Source organism: Anser cygnoides, chromosome 35, assembly GCF_040182565.1.
Source record: "Anser cygnoides isolate HZ-2024a breed goose chromosome 35, Taihu_goose_T2T_genome, whole genome shotgun sequence".
NCBI classification, from domain to species: domain Eukaryota; kingdom Metazoa; phylum Chordata; class Aves; order Anseriformes; family Anatidae; genus Anser; species Anser cygnoides.
The window spans coordinates 1,062,179-1,082,512 of record NC_089907.1 but is presented as its reverse complement, the minus strand read 5'-3'; the positions used below and the strand labels follow the sequence as shown (position 1 = coordinate 1,082,512).

The window sequence follows — 20,334 nt, the reverse complement described above, 5'->3', positions numbered from 1 at the left end:
CCCTTTGGCCATTTTAGGTCAGCTGCCCTGGCAATGTCCCCTCTGCACCTTTTACACACTCTGGCCTACTGGCTTTGACAGGGGTTGGAGGGAGTCGTGACGCTGTGCCAGCACTGCTCAACAACAGACAAAACATTGGTGTAACAACATTGCTGTCCTACCTGCAAGTGCAGAGCACAGCACTACGTGTCCTGCTCTGGGAAAGCTGAACTCACTCGATCACAGCTAGACACAGTATAATGAGTACAAAGGTGTAGGGATGGATGGAAGGATGGAAGGAAGGAAGGTTGGGTATGCCAACTAATAGAGAGACAAATAGATGGATGGATGAACTAGGGGATGTTTCTGCCCTGCATCGTGCCCTCTTTTTCACAGCACTAGTCAAGTCAGAAGTGGAACCACCATCCCAGCCATACCTCGGTGAACTCACAGCTTCCCATGTCACCCGTGACTCTGTCCAGCTGGAATGGAGCGTCCCCGAGGGGAAATTTGACTCCTTCAAAGTGCAGTACAAGGATGCACAAGGCCAGCTGCAGGTGCTGCCTGTGGACGGTGGTTCCCGCACAGTGACTGTGCCAGGACTGTCGCCATCCCACCCTTACAAGTTCAACCTGTATGGGATGTGGGGGCAGAAACGTCTGGGCCCCATCTCCACTGATGCTGTCACAGGTGAGAGCAGCTGCATGCTGTATCTGTGTCCCTTGCAAGCCCTGGGTTTGGATCAGGGCTTGAACCAGGACAGGATCTGTCCTGAGCCCCTTGGGCCTTCTGGAAAATGGGAACATCTCCTGGTTGCTGAACAGGATGGAGGGTTGGAGGGATGGGAATATGCGATGGATGGATGGATGGATGGAAGAACAGACTGGGGTATATTTATAGGCGGCATTGTGCCCTCTGTGTTGCAGCTGTAGATGAACTAGAAAAGGAACCAGCAACTGAGCCACGCCTGGGTGACCTCACGGCCTCTCACGTCACCCCTGACTCTGTCCAGCTGGAATGGAGTGTCCCCGAGGGCACCTTTGACTCCTTTGTGGTGCAGTACAGGGACACACAAGACCAACTGCAGGTGCTGCCTGTGGACGGTGGGTCCCATACAGTGACTGTGCCCAGACTGTCACCATCCCAACGCTACACGTTCATCGTATATGGGATGTGGGGGCAGAAACGTCTGGGCCCCATCTCCATTGATGCTGTCACAGGTGAGGGCTGGTGCACACCATGTACATGACCTTTTGTGGGCTGTGAGTTTGGACTGTGTCAGGAACCTTCTGAGGGCCCGTCCTGGTCACTTGGGTCTTAACGAAAATGGGGAAACCTTTGGTGCTGACTGGGGAATGTATGAAGGCTAGGAGCATGTAAGTTTGGCGGGAGTAGAGGATGATGGATGGACAGACGGACAGACAACTGTTTGCACAGGGGACAGATAGATGGTTAGATGAATGGTTGGTTGTGGAACAGATGGATAGTTGTATGGGGGGACGTTTATGCCCTGCGTTGTGCTCTCCATATTGCAGCCCCATCTCCAACAGAGGAGGAACCACCATCCCAGCCCCGTCTTGGCGAGCTCACGGCCTCCCACATCACCCCTGACTCAGTCCAGCTGGAATGGAGTGTCCCCGAGGGCACCTTTGACTCCTTCACAGTGCAGTACAAGGATGCACAAGGCCAGCCACAGGTGCTGCCCGTGGACGGAGATTCCCGCACAGTGACCGTGCCAGGGCTGTCGCCATCCCGCCGCTACAAGTTCAACCTGTATGGGATGTGGGGACGGAAACGTCTGGGCCCCATCTCCACTGATGCTGTGACAGGTGAGAGTGGCTGTGGGCCCTTTTCTTGTCACCTTTCAGCACTGAGTGGGTGTGGCAGGTGTTTGGGAAAGGCCAAATGGGATGGGTGTGTGCCAGTTTGGAGAGAGGAATGGATGGATGAAAGTTGGTTGCTTGTATGACTGTCTGGCAGCTTGGGGGGCTCTATGGCTGGGTGTATTGTTAGGTGGTTGGCTGGATCATGGCTTTGTGAGCAATGGGAACAGGTTTTTGTGCTCATTGGGTGACTGATTGAGGGATGGTCTCAGGCAAGAGCAAAGAGAGATTTGGAGAGCTAGGGGTGGACGTGTGGAAGATGGAGGGACGTGTGGAAGATGGAGGGGTGGATGTTTACCTGTTTGGATGGATGGGTGGATGGATGGATATTAGTTAGTTGAAACAATGGATGGGTGGTTGGGTGTATGGATGGATGTAGGATGAATGGATGGCTCTTTAATTATTTGATTGGATGGATGGATGGGCAGACAAACGGATGGACAAGTTGTTGAATGGTTGGTTCAGACTGTGGCTCCTTATGGGATGGATAGTGTGATGAGCCCATTTTTTTTGTGAAAGGATCGACTGAAGCATGTACAGGCAGATAGCTGGTTGGATTTGTGTTTTGCTGGTAGAATAAATGAATTGGAGCCATGGAGGCAAAGTTCAGTGGAAGGGTGGTTTCAGGAAATGACGGATGGTAAAAGGTGCATGAGAAGATGGGTGGCTGAGGGGAAAATGGAGAGAGGGAAGGAGGGAAGCAGGGAGGTAGGGAGCGAGGGATGGAAGGAAGGATGGATGGATAGTGAGGCAAACTGATGTATGCATATTGGAATGGACAGAGAAATGTGTAGATGGACAGAAGGACATAGGACTGAGTGGGCAGTTGACTGAAGGAGTGGCAGCATGGATGGATGGGTGGTGAAGAGATGAACATTGTGACTGGGTGGATGGAGAGTCCCTGGGAAGCTATAGGGGATGGCTGGGGCTCCTGAGGAGTCCCTGGATGCTCCCTGAGGTACTCTGTGTGTGGGGTACTGTGGATGGGAGTCACTGGGATACTACAGGGGGTCTTCGGGGTGTAGTCCATGGGGGTGTCTTTGGGGTCAGTGGGAGCACTGGTGGTGAGAGTGTGGTGTGATGACCTTTGGGGGAGTCCAGAGGGGGTTTGTGGGGAGAGTCAGTGGGAAGGTCTATGGGGGGGCTGGGGGGAGGGTGTGGGCCTCAGTGGTCACCATCTCTTGCGCAGGTGCCCCAGGGACCCTGTGGGTGGGGTCCCTGTGGCCCCGCAGTGCTCGTCTGCACTGGGCGCCCCCCCAAGTTCCCCCTGATGGCTACATCCTTGTCTACGGCCCCCCCGGTGGCCCCCTGCAGGTAATTTCCCCAAACACCCCAAAACCTCCCAACCCCGTGAGCTTTCCTGGAGCCCTCAACACCACATGGGGTACCCCAGTAATCCTGTGGAACCCCAGTACCCTGCTGGGAACCCAAATAACCTCCTTGGGGACCCTTACACCACACTAAGGAACACAGGTTACATCCTTGGAGCATCCCAGTTGGCCCCTGGGGACCCCAACAACAATCTGGGCACCCCAGTAGCTCCTCATCCCCCCCAACACATTAGGTGCCCAGTACGCCTCTGGGATCCTTGCCAGTAGCCCCCTGGGGTCAGCTACAACTTGGTTGTGACCCCAGAAATCCCCCTGGGGACCCACACAACACCCCTGAGAAACCCAGTGCCCCCCTGGCAACCCCCATAGCCCCATGGAACCTCTGAGAACCCCCTGAGGTCCCTATTCACCCCTCTGAAGACCCCAGTAATTCTTGTGAGACTCCAGTATCCACTGGAAACCCAAATAACCTCACGGGAGACCCTTATACCACCCTGAGGAACCCAAGAGCACCCCCCCACACACACCAGGCACACCAGTAACACCCTGGGAACCCTACTGGTACCTCCCCAGTGCACCCCTATTCACCCCAATATTCCTTGTGGTCCCCAATACTCCTTTACAGCACTCCAGTACACCTTCCAGGCCCACCCTATGCTCCCTGGATACCTAAAAGACCCCCCCGGCAGCCCCTATAATGCCTCTACGGACCCTAGAAGCCCCCTGCCTCCCCCAATAACCCTTCCCCACACAAACAGACACTACAGCTGCCTTCTGAGGCAACATCGAAGGAGCTGTGGGGCCTGGAGCCCATGGGCCACTACTGGGTGCAGTTGCAGAGTCAGGGGCTGGAGCCGGCCCCCGTGCCCCTCGAGGCCACCTTCGACACCCGTGAGTTGGGCACATGTGTCCCTTGGGGGTGGGATGTACCCAGATGCCTGAGTCCTTGGGTGGGTTGCTGGGGCCAGGGGGATCCCCATGTCCCTGGATGCCTTGCAGGTGGACACACTTGGGTCCCTCGACACAGAGGGCACCCAGATGCCTGGGTTCTGGGGTGGGGGTTTCTGGAGGTATCCAGATACTTGGATGTCTTGGCTGGGGGGTGGGAGGGGAACACCTTGAGACTGGGTCCCTAGATAGGGGGGCACCCAGATTCCTGGTTTCTTGGGTGGGGAGTGGGTACCTAGGTGCCTGAGCCCCTTGGTTGGGGACACCTGGTCCCCACATTTGCACTCTGTCCACTAGCGCCCCTACTCCATCCATACCCCCGGGACTGCATCGAGGAGCAGCTCAATGGACCAAGGCCTTCACGCGAGGCCCTCATCTTCCTCGGGGGTGACCGACAGCAGCCCCTGCGTGTCTTCTGCGACATGGAGACCGATGGCGGTGGCTGGCTGGTGCGGGCAGGGGGGCAGTAGGGGGCATTGGGGGTGTCAGGGGACGTTTTGTGGGGAGCAATAGCAGGATCTAGGGAGGTAATGAGGCCGGGGCATCCCAGTGGGTTCCCTGACAAATTTGGAGAGGTAACGGGGGGCAAATGGGGTCACTGGGGGGGCATTGGGGATGTCTGGTGGGTTCTATGGAGGACATTGTGCAGGGCTCTAGGGGGCAATAGGTATGGCCTTGAGGGTGCAATTGGGGGAATTTGGAGTATGTAGGGAGGTTCTGTGGGATGCAGTAGGGGGGAGCTTGTAAGCAATGGGGTGGTCCCTGGCAAACCTGGGGGGTAATGGGAAGGGCCTGTGGGGCAACTGGGGTCACTATAGGGAACTGGGGGGTCTGGGAGGTTCAGTGAGGGGCATTGAGGGGCCTGGGGGATAATGGGGGGTCACTGGGAGGGCAGTGATGGGGTTCTATGAGGGGTAGTGGGGGTATCTGTGGTCCCAGGAGGTCCAAGAAGCACACTGAAGGGCATTTAGGGGTCTGTGAGTGTCCTCTGGGGGCAGTAGAGAGGTTTGAGGGACAAGGGGTGTCCTGACAGATCTGAAGGGGTAACTGGGGGCAGGGGGGGTGTACTATAGATGGTCTTTAGAGTGCAATTGGTGGGACTATGGGGTGCACTGTGTGTGTGTGGGGGGACTGAGGTCAATGGGGGTCCCTGGGGGTGCACTTGGGGGCGAGTTGGGGGTCACTGAGGGGCGTTATTGTGGTCTTCTTGATGTTTCTATGGGGGGCAGTGGGAGAACTGGGGAGGGATAATGGGGGTCCATCTTGTAGGTCTGTGGCAGATCTGGGGGTGCAATGGGGAGTCTTGGGGAGCAACAAGGGTCCGAGGGAGCCTAGGTAGTCTCAGGGTGCACTGGGGAAGACCATGAGGGGCAATGGAAGGAGCTGGGGGTTCAGGGGGAGGTAATGGGAGGTGAGGGTGGGCGGGGGGGGGGGGGGGGGGGTTCCTTTGACTCTCCACTCCCAGGTGTTCCAGCGACGCATGAATGGGGCCACTGATTTCTGGCGGGGATGGGAAGAGTACGCCCACGGCTTTGGCAATGTCTCCCAGGAGTTCTGGCTTGGTGAGGACCCCTGCATCTGGGGGGACCCAGGGTTCTGGCGGGGGGACAAAGGCACCCAAGGGGACCTCAGGGGGACACCCAGGTGTCTAGGTGGCCCCAGGTGGGTCTCCAGGGGAGGGACCCAGGTGTCTGGGTGGCCCTGGGTGGGCTGCAGTGGCTGAAGGCCCCAAGGCATCTGGGTGCAGGGAATGAGGCGCTGCATGCGCTGACGGCGGCTGGCCCCACGGAGCTGCGGGTGGACCTACGGACGCCGCTGGACGCTGCCTTTGCCCACTACCGTGATTTCGCCATCGCTGGCCCCGAGGAGCACTACCGCCTCCACCTCGGCGCCTACAGCGGCACCGCCGGTGCGGGGGGTTCCTGACCCATGAAGGGGCCGAGGGTATTGGGGGGGTATTGGGGGAGGGGAGGGCCCTAGGGGGGAGGGCTGTTGGCCCATGGGAAGGGTTTTGGGGAGCCCTATGGGGGTCTTAGGGGGGTGCCTTGGCCCATGGGGGTTCCCTTCAGAAGGTCTTGGTGGAGTCCTTTAGCCCATGGGTGTCCTTAGGGGAAGTCTTGGGGGGAGGGAGAGTGGGGTCCCTGAATAGTGATGGTTTATGGGGGGTGGGGGGCACGGTGGTTTGGGGGAAGCTGCCCTTTGCCCATATAGTGGCAGCACTTGTGGCGAGGTCTTGAGCATTCACAGGCCATAGAGGATTCCTGGGAGAGTGTTGTCTGGGGGCTATTGAAGGTCTCTTGACCCATGGGAGGGTACCTAGAGGAGGCCTTGGTGGGGGGAGGAGGGGGGGGAGGTCCTTTTGCCAATGAGAGGCAGTCCTGGAGGGGAGCTTGGAGTGGTTTTGGGAGTCCATGACTCATGGGTGGCGGGGCTCTGGGGGCCTATTGCAGATCACTAGCCCATGGGGTGGTCCTGGGGAGCCCCTAAGAGGTCTTGAGAGTGGCCCATATCATGCTCCCTGATATGGAACATAGAGGTCCATGGGGGGCTGTGACCTATCCTGGGGGTGGGTGGGTGGGTGGGGGGTGTCTTAGGGAACATCTTGTGGTTCTCTGACCTACTGAGGGTGTTCTGGAGAGCTCTCTTTCTGGGGGCCTGGGGGTGATGGAGTCTCCAGAGTGCTAATTTGGGTCCTGCAGGGGACGCAATGTCCTACCACGCTGGCAGCCCCTTCTCAACACGGGACCGTGACCCCCGGCGCCGCCCCCGGCCCTGCGCTGTCGCCTACACAGGGGCCTGGTGGTACCGCAACTGCCACTATGCCAACCTCAATGGGCGCTATGGTACCCCCTACGACCATCAGGCACGTTGCGGGGCTGTGGGGGTCATGGGGAGGGTGTATAGGGGCCATAACGGGGGTCTATGGGCACTACAACAACAGCAAAAGAGGACTTGATGGGGTCTATAGGGGCCATGGGAGGCTATAGGAGCCATAGAGGGTAAATATGGAGGTCAATACAGACCATACAGAGATTTATAGGGGCTATGAGGAAGGCTATGGAGGCCACAAGGCAGCCTGCAATGGGATTAAAATGACCCCAGGAGGTTCCATAGGGGCTAAGGGGTGGGGGAGCCCCATGGCTTGTGTATGGGGCACAAGATCCATATGGCACTGCCCACAGCAGCAGGTACCTATGGGGACCTAGAGGGTCTGGGGAGTGGCAGCAGGGGATTTCACACCTATAGAGATTGGTGCCCTATGGGGAACAATGGGGGCCAGGAACTCTCTGGGGGGCTATGGGGGCCATATGGTCATGCACCCCTCTGAGATCCTATAGGCCTTCTACAGAGTGCAAGACACCATACAGGACCCCTCCCGCCCCAGCTCCAGATCTCCCCTATGTGGGCATGGGGCTTTATAGGAGTGATAGGGCCTGGGGCAGGGGAGTGGGTTTTTCAGGGCTTCAGTATGGTGCCCATAGGCCATATATGGGTCTGTAGGGCCCCTGTAGTATGCCGACAAGTCCTGACAGGGCCCCTCCTCCCTCTCCCCAGGGCATCAACTGGTTTCCCTGGAAAGGTTTCGAGTTCTCCATCCCCTTCACGGAGATGAAGCTGCGGCCACAGCGTGACTGAGAGCACCCAGAGAGGAGGCAGGGCGACCGGGGGCAGTGGTGATGAAGCCTTTATGGGGTCAATAAAAGCTGCGAGCAACCAGCAAGCGAGCCCAGGCTTCCATGTGTCCCCAGGCATCGGGGCTCAGGGGGTGGGGGGCTGGCAGGGCACAAGGCGCACACAGAATGGGGGGCAGCGCAGGACAGTGCCAGCTGTCACCCCCAGCTTGGGCAGGGCCCCAGGCACCGGTGGCTCCAGGCGGAAGTGATGCAGGATGTGGCCCAGGAAAACAAAGAGCTCAGCTCGTGCCAATGCCTCACCCAGGCAGGATCGGGCTCCACAGCCGAAAGGTACCAGCGCTCGCCAGGGTGCCCCTGGCTCCAGGAACCGCTCTGGAGGGGGAAAATGGGGGGGGGGGAGGGGAGGAGGTCAGGGACATAGCCATTTGGGGAGGGAACCCGCCAGGAGGGCCAGGGACACAGATGTCCAGGCTGGTGATCACCCCAACAGTATCAGGGACCCTGGCAAGCAGGGAAGGGACCCATCCCTAGGGGCTCAGGGGACCCGAGTACCTGGAGAAGGGACCCAGGTGTCCAGGATGGGCCCAAATGTCCAGGGAACCCCAGGGTCAACACGTACCTGGCAGGAATTCGTCAGGGCGATGCCAGGTCTCAGGGTCGTGGTGGGCAGCGAAGAGGTTGGGGATGACGATGGAGCCAGCTGGCACAGGGACACCCCCAACACTAGGACAGGACAAGGTGCTGCTGGGATGGACTGGGCCAGACTGGAGTCTACATAGTTCCTCTACTGCCACCTACTGGGACCATTGGGCTTTACTGAGCCCTACTGGAGCTCTCCTGGTCTACACTGCGGCCTACTGGGCTCTACTGGGACCTACAAGGCTGTACTGGGATTTGCTACTACTGAGCCCTGCTTGGGCTTTTCTGGGTCCTGCTGGGCTCTGCTGGGTTACTACAGCCTACCACTGGGCTCTCCTGGGGGCTTTAGTGCTTCCTACTGGTCTTTTCTAGGCTGTACTGAGGCCTACTGGGATTTTCTGGGGCCTATGGGGCTCTACTAATGCCTACTGAGCCCTACTGGGGCTCTCCAGGGCTCTGCTGGGATTTACTGGACTGTACTGAGGCCTGCTGAGATCTACTGTGGCTCCAGTGGGTGATACTGGACCTACTGAGGCTGAATGTGCAATACCGTGACCTAGTAGGGCCTGCTGGGATCCAGTGGGACCTACTGTAACTTACTGGGATCTGCTGGGGGCTCTGGGCTCTACCTGAGTCTTTGGGGATCTGTAGAGACAGTTGAGCTTTACTGGAGACTCCCTGGACCACTGGGACTCCACTTGGCTCTGATGGGGCCTACCTGGCTCTGATGGAAACTACCGGGGCACTCCTGGGCTCTACTAGATGCTACTGGGGCTTGCTGGGTGCTCCTGAGACCCACCTCAGTAACCTCTCAGTTGTCCCCAGTATGGTCTAAGTTGTTCCCCTCTGCCCTCAGCAGGTCCCAGTTACTCCCAGTTGGCCCTAGCACAGTCTCCCAGCCAATTCCCAGTTGACCCCAGTTGCCGCAAGCTTGGTCCCAGACACTTTCAGTTGGCTCCCAACATAGTCCTGGCTTACCCCACTTGTCTCCAATGTCATCCCAATTCATAGAATCATTGAGGTTGGAAAAGACCCTGAAGATCACCAAGTGCAAACATCCACCTAACACTACCAAGTCCACCACTCAACCACATCCCTAAGCACCACACCCACAATAAATAACTCAGGGATGGCAACTCTACTCACTCCTGGGCAGCCTGTTCCAATGCTTAACCACGTTTTACATGAAAAAATTCTTCCTGCCATCCCATCTAAACCTCCCCTGACACAACTTGAGGCCACTTTCTCGTGTCTCATCACTTTGTTATCTAAGAAGAGAGATCTACACTCTCTTCACTACAAACTCCTTTTGTGTACTTGTAGAGAGCAATGAGGCCTCCCCTCAGCCTCCTTCTTTTCTCCAGACTAAACAACCCCAGTTCCCTCAGCCACTCCTCATAAGCCTCGTTTTCTCATCCTTTCACCAGCCTCATTGCTCTTCTCTACACATGCTTGAGCAACTCAGTATCCTTCCTGTAGTGAGGGGCCCAAAAGTGAACACAGTACTCAAGGTGCAGTCCCACCAATGCTGAGTACAGAGACATGATCACTTCCCTAGTCCTGCTGGCCACGCTATTTCTGATACAAGCCAGAATGCTGCTGGCCTTCTTGGCCACCTGGGTACGCTGCTAATTCATGTTAAGCTGTCTCCTGGCCAACATCCCCAGGTCCTTTTCTGCTGGCAAACTTTCCAGCCACTCTTCCCTAAACCTATACCACTGTATGGGGATGGCCTACTAACATCTTATGAAGAAACCCTGCTGAAGTAGGTCCTCTTAAGGCCTGCTGAGGCTAACTGGGTTGTTGTGAGGTTTGCTGGGCTGTACTAGGGCCTTCTGAGCCCTACTGAGGTTCTGCAGGAGCCTTCTTGGCTTCTCTGGGGCTGACTGGGCCTACTGTGGCTAACTGGGCCTACTGGACCCTATGGGGGCTTACTGGGCTGTTCTTGGGCCTGTTCTGGGAACTGCTGGGTCCTACTGCCATGACACTACTGCAGGACACTAAGCAGCAGCCCAAGGTAGTGGAGCGGCTTCTGCTGCTGCACATCGAGCACTGGAGCCAGCTGATGCTGGTAGAGCAAGAAAACATTGACCCCAGCACATGTAATTGAGAACACCAATGCCTACTCCACGCCACAGACACCAGATGTTAAAGTGAGCATGCTTGGACCACTCACTGCTCTGGAACAGCAGCTGTCCAAGACACTATCTAGCTCCCTGTCCCAGAAGGTCCAGTCTACCTTCAGCATAACCACCACCAAATTTGGGGGCAAAAGCAAGTGAACAACTCATCTGGGGCAGCAAGTCAACTTCTATTTCTCTGTCTTATGCTGAAGTGAAGTGGACCTGGGAGTTAATGTCGTCCTAGGATTTGCAGGCCAATACGCATGAGTACTACAAACACAACTCCCCTCCTTGGCAGCTTGTGAAATAAAATGTTTTTCCTTTTATCTTTCAGCTTAACTAAGATTTTTAATGGGGCTTTTATTGTGCAATGTATTTTATTATCTAGTGCTGCGTTGCTTTTAGTAGTGGTGAAGAAAGTAACTACAGGATCTATTCAAAGTATTAATTAAAAAAAAAAAAAGCTTAACTCGCTGATGCTTTTCAATAGCACCCTCTGCCTGTGTTAAGTGAAATTGATTTTTTTTTTCTTAAAATATATATATACATATATATATATATATATATAATTTTACCGGGTTCTGTGAAGATCTAGTGAGGTTTACTGGTCATTTCTGTGACCTACTGAGCTCTACTGCGGTCCTCTGGGACATACCTGGTCCTAATGGCCTCTGCTGGGATCTACTGGGCCCTCCTGGTGCCTACAGGGCTTTACTGGGACCTGCTGAGGCCTGTTGGGCTTTATTGGTGCCTACAGGGTTCCTTTTGTTTGTTTGTTTTTTGGTAACTACTGGGTGCTGCTGGATTTTACTGGGACTTTCTGGGCATTATTGAGGTTTATGAGGCCTGATGGGCTCTGCTCTAGTTCTCTGGACTCTGCTGCCACCTACTGGAGAATAATGGGTGCTCCTAGGACCTCCTGGGGCCGACTGAGCTCTGCTGGAGCCTACCGGGCATTACTGGGACCTGACAGATCTTGCTGGGCTCTGCCAGGCTCTACTGGGCTCTACCAGGGGCTTCTGGGTTTTATGATGCCTTTTGGGCTCTGGTGACCCATACTGGTCTATACTAGTCAATAGTGGTCTGTACAGACCCGTACTGGTTTCTACTGGCTGTACCTGGTGTGGCGACGTGTGCAGTGGGGCAGGGCCAGGGGTGCAGGTGGCCGCAGGCGCAGGGTCTCGGTGATGGTGGCGCGGAGCAGGGGCAGGCGTCCCATGTCCCCCACCTGGGGGGTGCCCGTGGGGCCCAGCTCCTGACGCAGCTCTGCACGCACTCGCTCCTGCACCTGGGGACAGGGGACGGGGGGGGCACACATGCCACGCCATGTCATGTACAGCTGTCCCTCATGCATGTGACATGGATGCAATGCACGTGGCACCTTGGGACAGTGCAGGGGTGGTGGTGATGGCCATGGGAGGGGGTCATCAGGGACATCCAGGACGTGGAACCCTCCCCAGGACCTGACCAGGGATACAGACATGACGCGGACGTGGCATGCATGCAGCGCCTCAGGGCAGTGCAGAGGGATGGCGGTGGTTATGGTGTGGGGGACACGAGGGATGCCCAGGACATGGGTGGGAGCACCCTCGGGATGTGAGCCCCACCTGGGACCTGCCTGGGGATATGAGTGTGACATGTGTGGCACTGCAGGGTGGTGCAAGGGGACAGTGATGGCCATGGGGAGGAGGACACAGGATTTGCAGGACAATGGACACAAACGTATGTAAGACCCACCCCCCCAGCCCCGGGACCTGCGTCCTGCATGGGGACATGGACACAGATGTGACATGGATGGATGTGGCACCTCAGGGCAATACAGGGTGAGGGGAACCCAGGAGATGCCCAGGACATAGGTGAGGACTCAGGACCCCCCCAGGGACACATGCAGGGACACAGACGCCGCTGTGACACGCGTGTGTGGCACCTCAGGGCGGTGCAGCAAGAAGGCCACGGCCCAGGCCAGGGCGGCCGCTGTTGTCTCAGTGCCACCGATGAAGAGGTCAACCAGGGCCATGTGCAGCCGGTCGGGGCCCAGTGCCCCCCCCCGGACACTGGGGTCCCCCCCCAGCAGCGCCCCCAGCACCGTGTCCCCAGGGGGCGATGCGCAGGCCTGCAGGGGGACACGTGTCACCTCCCCGTGTCCCCTCACCGGTTTCCCCCTGCCCCAGTTCCGTGTCCCCGTCCCACCTTGTGACGCCGGATCTGGGCCTCCACGAAGGCGTCACGGCACTCCACCAGGCTAAGCAGCCGCCGCAGCCCTGGGTTGGGCAGCACCTGGGACCGTATGGAGCCCGTAGGCACCCCAGGGGCCACAAAGAGCCCCCAGGACCCTATAGAGCCCCCCACTTCACGCCACAGTGGCTATGTAACCCCTTCCAGCTGCATACAGACCCTACAGATCCACCCCGGTCACACAGACAGTCCCCACAGCCCTACAGACTCTCAACCCTGTGTAGACCCCATGACATCTCCCCCAAGGTCTTATAGACCATTTAAGCCCCTCCCAAGCCCCATATAGACCCCCCCCCCTCAACCCCATATATATGGAGATGGCTCCATATAGACCCTGTACCCTCCCACACCCCCAGCACCTCCCCAGATCTTATACATCCTCCCCAAGGCCGTATAACCACTTCCCAGGCCCTACATAGGTCCCTCCACACCTTCATATATACCCTACAACCCCTCCAGGGCAATATAGTTCCTCCCCAGTATAGTCTCCCACATCTGGACCCTATAACACCCCCAAATCCCATACGGACCCTTTAACATCCCCTCCCATGCCCTTTCTCAGTCCCACACAGACCTCCCCCAGGCCCCCATAGATGCCAGAAACCCTGTACCCAGAGCCATATGGCCCCTGTAGGGCCCGGCCCCGCGGTGGGGCTCACCCGCAGCAGCGGCAGCAGGTCGAGCACCCGGACGCTGGCCCTGCCCCACACCTCCAGCAGCTCCATTACGCAGCGGGTGAAGGCCCGGACCTCAGCCTCGGGGGGCATCTGCGAGGACCCAGATGCCTTGGGTCACCCCCACAGACCCCTGGGTCCCCCCGAGTCCCCCAGGTGGCACCTGGACATCGGGGACATCGGGGACCCACTGCCCCTTGGACACCTTGGTGCCCGTGTGTTGATTCTCCCCCCCCAAGGTGACACCTGGGTCCCCTCAAGTGGCACCCAGACACCTGGGTGGCCCCCGGGCCCAGACAGCCCCCACCCAAGGGTGCCCCCCCCCCCCATGCCTTAGGGCCACCTGGATCCCCCCAAAGGGACACCCAGACACCCGGGTCCCTACCAGGTCCCCAAAGACAAGGAGGCAGATGGTGCTGCAGGTGTGGAAGGCGAAGGCCTCAAAGACGTCGATGGGCGCCCCCCCATAAGAACCCAGGTCCTGGGGGGGGGGGAAAGGGGGTCACCGGGGGGGGCTGGGGAGTGCCTGGGTGGACATGGGGCTTCCCAGGGGGTTGTTGGGGTGACTTAAGGAGATTTTGGGGTCACCAGGGGTATACCACTGGCCCTAGGGGGTATTGGGATACCCAAGGGTGATAGAGGGGAGGGGACCCTACGGGGGTATTGCGGTGCACTGGGGTAATATAGGGGGGACCTAGGGAGTTTTGGGGTGTCCCAAGCAGATATAGGGGGCCCCAAGTGGGTAAGGGGGGGGTGTCCCAGGGCATACTGGGGTGTGCTAGTGGATATAGGGAGCCCCAAGAAAGAAGAGGGGATCATGGGAGGATTGAGGTCCCACGGTCAGATATTGGGGTGTCTGTAGGGTCATGGGTGATAAAGGGGAGTTCTGGGGAGCATAAATGGAGTATTGGGGTGCCCCAGGGAGATTCAGGGATCCCAGAAAGGATATTAGGGATGCCTACATGGCAAAGGGGTATCCCAAGGGACACTGGGGCTCCCTGGGGGGGCAGTGCAAGGGGTACCCCATTGGGATATAGGGCTGCCCTAAAAGGACCATATGGGTCCCATAAAGGCTACTGGGTGGCCCCCATGGGATTACTGGGATACCGCAGGGATCCCCTGCTGCCCTATCAGCTATGGGGTGCTGGGGGCAATTTGGGGGCACCCTGGTGCAATCTGGGGGTCCCAGGGTTGGCTTGGAGTTCTGGAAGGGGATGGGGGGTTATCCCCAGGTTTGGGGTGCTTTTTTTTTTTTTGGGGGGGGGGATCCCGAGGTTTGGGGTGCTCACCTGGCAGAGTGCCTTCGCCTGCTGCGCCAGGAGGGGCTCGAGTCGCCCCTGAGCCCGGGCCAGCGCCCCCCGCGTCGCCCCCCGCTGCTGCTGCCACCCCGGGCACACGTCCCCCAGTGCCAGGTCCTGGCCCCCCCGCGACACCAGCCCCCCTGCGGCACCGCGCCTGTGTCACCACTGGCACCCTCCTCCTTCCCCTCCGGCACCCACGAGGACCCCCCCAGCCTCCCCCCCCCCCCTCAGACAACCCCGGGGACCCCTAGGGACCCCCCCAGCACTTGCAGGGAACCCAGAGGGACCCCCCCCCCCCACGAGACACCATAGTACCCCCCCAGACACCCTTTTGAGGAACCCACAGGGCTCCCCCCCCCCCCCCCCGAGTACCCTACAGCCACCCACAGGGACACCCCCAGTACCATAAGGTGCCCCCCCACAGGGCCCCCCCAATACCCAGGGAATTTCAGGGTGCCCGACAACCCCCCCCAGCCCTTATAACACCCCCAACCCCACAGGATATTCCTCCAGCCCCATAAGCCCCCCATAACCCACCTGTACCCACGTAACTTGGGGAGGGGGTGTACCCAGTGCAGCCCCCCCCCTGGCCCCCCCCCCCCCATACCCAGGTAACTTGGGGGGCGCCCAGCGAAGTCCCCCCAGCGGCGAGCAAGAGCCTCCCGGATGGTCCCCACCGAGCTCAGCACCAGCACATCTTGGGGGTAAGGAGAAGGGGGAAAAAAAAAAAAGGGGGGGGGGCCGGATGGATGCGACCCCCTTCGGGGGGGGGGGGGGGTCAGGGAGGTCCCAGGATATGGGGGCTTGGCGGTCCCAGCCCTCCCAGTAGGGTCAGGGACCCCCAATTCCGGGGGGGAAATGGGTGCAGGGATAGAAGGGGGGGGTTGTCCCAGGAACAAAGCGGGGGGGGGGTCCCAAATCAAAGGGGTGAGGGGAGCAAGGAGAGATTTAGGGGGGGGGGGGAAGGGGGCGTCCCTTGCAACCCCCCCCCCCAGCTCTCATTGGACCAACAGTGGGGTGCAGGGAGGGGGGACCAAGGGTGTCCCCAAGCCAAAATTTGGGGGTCCCAGGAGGTGGAGGCCGGGGGGGGGGGGGGGAGCAGTTTTAGGGTCCCAAGGCAGGCTGGGGGGAGGGTTCTGGGGGGGGGGGGATTAAAAATAGTGGGGTGCCCCCCTCCTTCCCCCCCCCCCCCACTCACCATGGCCCCCCAGGCGCATGCGCAGGGCAGGCCCGTGGCGGCGGGCGAGGGCGAGCAGGTGCAGTGGCCCCCGGGGGTGCAGGAGGTGCAGAGCCCCCCCCCGGGGGGACCCCTCCCGCGCCCCCCCAAACGCCAGCAGCAGCAGGAGCAGCAGCAGGAGCAGCAGCAGCAGCGTGGCCGCCATCACCCCGCGATGCTGGGGATTTGGAGGGGGGGGGGAGTTAGGGGGAGCCCGCAGTGCCCCTATAACAGCCTCGAACCTTGGGGGGGGGGGCCACAAAAAGCTCCGCCCCCCCCCGTAGCATTTGGGGAATAATGAGGGGGGGGCACATCCTTTTTGCACACCCCCCCCGGTGGATCTCCCTTTCATATAGCCCCCCCAACTTTGGGCTGCTGCCCCCCCCCCTTCCAAACCCTTTCCCATGGGGGTGCTGCCGTGCCCCCCCCCCCCCCCCCCAGAAATCACACTCGGGTGCCCCCCCCCATAATTAACCCCCACCCCCCCCCCCAAGGTGCCCCCGAGCGGGACCCAACCAACAATTGAAGAAGGGGGGGGGGGGAGGCAGGTTGTGAAAAAAAAAGGGGGATCGTTCCTTTATTAGAGAAAGGGGGGGGGGATACGGGGGGGGGGGGGCTCTCAGATCCCCCCCCCGTTCAGCCCCCGCAGGCGCCGGGCCAGCTGCAGGTCCTTGGGGTACAGGGTGACGCGGCGGGCGTGCAGCGAGCACAGGTAGGCGTCCTCCAGCAGGCGCACCAAGAAAGCCTCCGCCGCCTTTTTTTTTTTTGGGGGGGGAGATATCAGGGGTGCCCCCCCAATATCACACCCCCACCCCCCCCCCCCCCGGATACCCCCTTCCTCCTTCAATACACCCCCCCCGCAAGAGTCCTCCCCCCCCCAGTCTCCAGGGGTGCACCCAAGGGGTACAAATCTTAACCCCCCCCCCCAGAAGCCACAGCCCCCCCCCCCCCCAAAAAAAACAAAGGCATGGGAAAGGAGCAAATTGGGGGGGTTACAGCCCCCCCCCCCCAAACCCTATTGGGTGCCTGACACCCCCCCCAGCAGTAGAATCCAAAAAAAACATCAGGCACCCCAACGTCACCCCCCCCCCCAAAGTGAAAGACACCCCCAAAATGCCCAAGAGATGCCCCCCGCCCCCAAAGCTAAAGGGGGGGGGGCGCAAAACCCCTTGGGGCCCCCCCCCTTGTCCCCCACCTCCTGCAGTGCCATCAGCGCCATGGCCTGCCAGTGGTAGTCCACCCCCCGCGTGAAGAGCAGGCAGATCTCCCGCACCTGGGGACAGGGGGACACCGGAGGGGGGGGGGGGCCATGGGGACACGGGGGGGGGCACGGGGACACCGCGGGGGGGGGCACGGGGACACTGCGGGGGGACCTGGGACACCCCAGGGACGGGGACGCCGCCACGGGGACACCCCGGGGACAGGGATATTTTGGGGGGGGGGGGACACGGGACAGTGTCACACGAGGCGCCAAGGATGGGGGGGGCACAAGGACGCAGGGGGGGGACGGGACAAGGACGTGGGGGGGGATCTTGTCCCAGACAAGGCCACCGCGTCACTTGGGGGGGGGGGGCGGGGGGTGTGACAAGGACGTTGTGGGGGGGGCATCACACCATGGGGGGGGCACAAGGACGCGGGGGGGGAGGGGGGGGCACTCAGAGGGTCCGGGGGCGACCTGGGGGGGATCCCGGGAGGGGGAGGAAATCCGTTTGGGGGGCTTGGGGAGGGTCCCGGGGGTGGTTTGGGGGTCCTGGGGGGGGTCCTGGGGAAGATTTGGGGGTCCCGGGGGTGGTTTGGGGGTCCCAGGAAGGTCCCGGGGAGGTTCCCAGGGGGGTTTGGGGGTGCTGGGGGGGTCCTGGGGGTTGTTTGGGGGTCCCAGGGAAGGCTCCGGGGAAGACCTGGGGGTCCCAGAGGAGGTTTGGGGGTGTCGGGGTGGTCCCGGGGGTGGTTTGGGGGTCCCAGGAGAGTTCCCAGGGGTGGTTTGGGGGTGTCGAGGTGGTCCTTGGGGGGGGCTTGGGGGTTCCTGGGGGGAACCTGGGGAAGATTTGGGGGTCCCAGGGAAAGTCCCGGGGAAGACTTGGGGGTCCCGGGGGGGTTCCCAGGGGAGGTTTGGGGATGTCGGGGGGTTCCCGGGGGGGGGTTTGGGAGTCCCGGGGGGGTCCCAGGGTCTTGGGGGTGGTCCCGGGAAGGTCCCAGGGGTGGTTTGGGGGTTCCCGGGAGGGTTCCCAGGGGAATTTTGGGGGTCCCGGGGGCAGGGGGGGGTCCTGGTGGGCTTCCCAGAGGTGGTTTGGGGGTCCCAGGGGGTTCTCGGGGGGTCGAGGGTCCTGGGGGTGGGGGTCCCGGGGAAGATTTGGGGGTGTCAGGGGGGGGTTGGGGGCCCCGGGAGGGTCCCGGGGGTGGTTTGGGGGTCCCGGGGGTGGGGTCTCGGGGAAGATTTGGGGTTGTCGGGCGGGGGTTGGGGGTCCTGAAGCGGTCCGGGGGGTGCTTGAAGGGTCCCGGGACGGTCCCGGGGGGGGGGTCCCGGGGGTAGTTTGGGGGTCCCAGGGAAGGTCCCGGGGAAGACTTGGGGGTCCCAGATGAGGTTTGGGGGTGTCGGGGTGGTCCCGGGAGTGGTTTGGGGGTCCCAGGAGAGTTCCCAGGGGTGGTTTGGGGGTGTTGGGGGGGGCTTGGGGGTGTCGGGGCGGTCCTGGGGGGGAGCTTGGGGGTTCCTTGGGGGAACCTGGGGAATATTTGGGGGTCCCGGGGCTGGTTTGGGGGTCCCGGGGAAGATTTTGGGGTGTCGGGGGGGGGGTTGGGGGTCCAGGGAGGGTCCCGGGGGTGGTTTGGGGGTCCCGGGGGGGTCCCGGGGGTGGTTTGGGGGTCCCGGGGGGTGGGTTTGGGGGTTCCGGGGGGGGGTCCCGGGGAAGATTTGGGGGTCCCAGGGTGGTTTGGGGGTCCCGGGGGGGGGTCCTGGGGGTGGTTTGGGGGTCCCGGGGGGGGGTCCCGGGGAAGGTTTGGGGGTCCCGGGGGGGGGGTCCCGGGGAAGGTTTGGGGTTGTCGGGCAGGGTTGGGGGTCCCGGGGGTGTCGGGGGTGGTTTGGGGGTCCCGGGGGGGGGATGGGGGTACCAGGGAGTGTCCCGGGGGTGGTTTGGCGGTCCCGGGGGGGGGTCCCGGGGAAGATTTGGGGGTGTCGGGCGGGGGCTGGGTGTCCCGAAGCGGTCCCGGGGGCGCTTGGAGGGTCCCGGCACGGTCCCGGGGGTGGTTTGGGGGTCCCGATGGGGGGGGGTCCCCGGGGGGGGGGGGGTGCCGGTCCTCGGGGTCGCTCACCACGCGGCAGAAGGGCTGCCGGCGCAGCAGCAGGTTGGTGGTGCTCTGGTACTTGCGGATCTCCTTCAGCGCCAGCTGGCCCGGCCGGTACCGCCGGTGCCCTGCGTGGACCGGGGGGGGGGGGGGTGGGTGTCACACCGGGGCGGGGTGGGGGGGGGTCGGGGTGTCGGTCCCACCGGGGTGGGGTCGCACTCACGGCGCGGGGGGGAAGGCGCCGGGGCCGGCGGCCGCCTCGGGGAGCGCCGGGGGGAAACCGGGGGTGCGCCGCGGCGCCGGGGGGCGCGGTCCTTGGGGCGCGGCATGGCGGGGGGGGGGGGGGGGGGCGCGGTGACGTCACGCTCGGGACCCCCGCCGCCGCCGCCGCCGCCGCGTCCCGATTCAAAGCTCCCGCCGCGAAGCGCCTCGTGACGTAATATCCGCCGGCAGCCCGCTCCCCCATCCGGCCGCTCTGCGCCGCCGGAGGTCTCGTCTCTATGGTGGCTCGGCGGACCGGGAGTTGTAGCGGGCTCATTTGCATAAATTTGCATCCCACCCCCCCCTCCTCCAATCGCGCTGTTCCGTTCGCTGGGGGCTCGAGGAGGCAGTACAGCTCCCGGGGCCCCATTTCAGTCCCTGTGGACTCCCAGTTGTCCCCAGTTGCTCCCGGTTGGCCCCTGTATGATCCCAGTTGGCTCCAGCGTGGTCCCACTAAGCCCCAGTCCCTAATGGTCCCAGTTGGCCACAAAACGGTCCCAGTTGGCACCAATTACCCTCCAGTCACTCCCAGTTGACCCCATCGTCACATCGGGTGGCACCCTCCCCTTTGATCCCAGTGGGACACAGTGTGGTCCCAGGCAGCCCAAGTTGGCTCCAGTGTGATTCCCAGTAGATCCCAGATGCCCCCACCAAGGATCCACGTGCCTGCAAAATGGTTCCAGGTGGCCCCAGCATGGTCCCAAATGCTCCCAGTTGGCCTCCAGTATGGTCCCAGTTGCTCCCAGCTGTCCCCAGCAGGTCCTAGTGCCTCCCCATTGGTCCCAATATGGCCCCAGTTGCTCCCAGCTGTCCCCAGCAGGTCCTAGTGG

The 20,334-nt window shown here is 61.2% G+C and overlaps 3 protein-coding genes across 29 annotated transcripts in view; 1 reads left to right on the top strand and 2 right to left on the bottom strand.

Annotated features, from left to right (window-relative positions):
* TNXB (tenascin XB) overlaps positions 1-7,858 on the top strand; it is a 42,919-nt gene extending 35,061 nt beyond the window's left edge. For 24 of the 25 annotated variants that reach the window (XM_066986651.1, XM_066986655.1, XM_066986649.1 and 21 more), the window contains 10 exons: positions 376-669; positions 906-1,199; positions 1,515-1,808; positions 3,052-3,176; positions 3,952-4,084; positions 4,439-4,590; positions 5,607-5,703; positions 5,889-6,050; positions 6,841-7,004; positions 7,697-7,858. In XM_066986651.1, the coding sequence (XP_066842752.1) occupies positions 376-669; positions 906-1,199; positions 1,515-1,808; positions 3,052-3,176; positions 3,952-4,084; positions 4,439-4,590; positions 5,607-5,703; positions 5,889-6,050; positions 6,841-7,004; positions 7,697-7,777 (1,796 nt within the window). In that variant the 3' untranslated portion in view covers positions 7,778-7,858. The remainder of the gene's footprint in view (positions 1-375; positions 670-905; positions 1,200-1,514; positions 1,809-3,051; positions 3,177-3,951; positions 4,085-4,438; positions 4,591-5,606; positions 5,704-5,888; positions 6,051-6,840; positions 7,005-7,696) is intronic. The other variant, XM_066986652.1, reaches the window with a different exon arrangement.
* On the bottom strand, positions 7,811-16,170 carry CYP21A2 (cytochrome P450 family 21 subfamily A member 2). Of its 2 annotated transcripts, XM_066986745.1 has the most exons (10): positions 15,947-16,170; positions 15,356-15,445; positions 14,737-14,888; positions 13,833-13,928; positions 13,433-13,540; positions 12,729-12,815; positions 12,466-12,651; positions 11,657-11,826; positions 8,396-8,499; positions 7,811-8,148 (listed from the first exon to the last, which is right to left on the bottom strand). In XM_066986745.1, exons 1-10 carry the CDS (start codon positions 16,128-16,130, stop codon positions 7,901-7,903), a joined length of 1,425 nt encoding a protein of 474 aa, XP_066842846.1. In that variant the 5' UTR covers positions 16,131-16,170; the 3' UTR covers positions 7,811-7,900. The 2 variants fall into 2 exon arrangements, with proteins under 2 accessions (XP_066842846.1, XP_066842847.1); XM_066986746.1 differs by lacking the exon at positions 12,466-12,651.
* Positions 16,171-16,519: 349 nt separating this feature from the next.
* On the bottom strand, positions 16,520-19,949 carry CENPA (centromere protein A). 2 transcript variants are annotated; one of them, XM_066986858.1, is made up of 4 exons: positions 19,467-19,771; positions 19,271-19,371; positions 17,160-17,237; positions 16,520-16,718 (listed from the first exon to the last, which is right to left on the bottom strand). In XM_066986858.1, the coding sequence occupies exons 1-4, from the start codon at positions 19,570-19,572 to the stop codon at positions 16,584-16,586; spliced, it is 420 nt and encodes a 139-aa protein (XP_066842959.1). In that variant the 5' UTR covers positions 19,573-19,771; the 3' UTR covers positions 16,520-16,583. The 2 variants fall into 2 exon arrangements, with proteins under 2 accessions (XP_066842959.1, XP_066842960.1); XM_066986859.1 differs by lacking the exon at positions 17,160-17,237 and having other exon boundaries at positions 19,467-19,949.
* Positions 19,950-20,334: the final 385 nt, after the last annotated feature.

Coding starts and splice junctions, on each gene's coding strand:
- CYP21A2 (XM_066986745.1), bottom strand. CDS start 16,130: ATGGCGGCCACGCTGCTGCTGCTGCTCCTGCTGCTGCTCCTGCTGCTG. Junction 12,816..13,432: donor ACCTGCTGCCGCTGCTGCGG/GTGAGCCCCACC, acceptor ATACGGTCCCAG/GTGCTGCCCAACCCAGGGCT. Junction 11,827..12,465: donor TCTTGCTGCACCGCCCTGAG/GTGCCACACACG, acceptor CCCTGTCCCCAG/GTGCAGGAGCGAGTGCGTGC.
- CENPA (XM_066986859.1), bottom strand. CDS start 19,797: ATGCAAATTTATGCAAATGAGCCCGCTACAACTCCCGGTCCGCCGAGC. Junction 19,372..19,466: donor GGCGCCTTCCCCCCCGCGCC/GTGAGTGCGACC, acceptor CGGTCCACGCAG/GGCACCGGCGGTACCGGCCG. Junction 16,719..19,270: donor GGCAGCCCTTCTGCCGCGTG/GTGAGCGACCCC, acceptor AAAAAAAAAAAG/GCGGCGGAGGCTTTCTTGGT.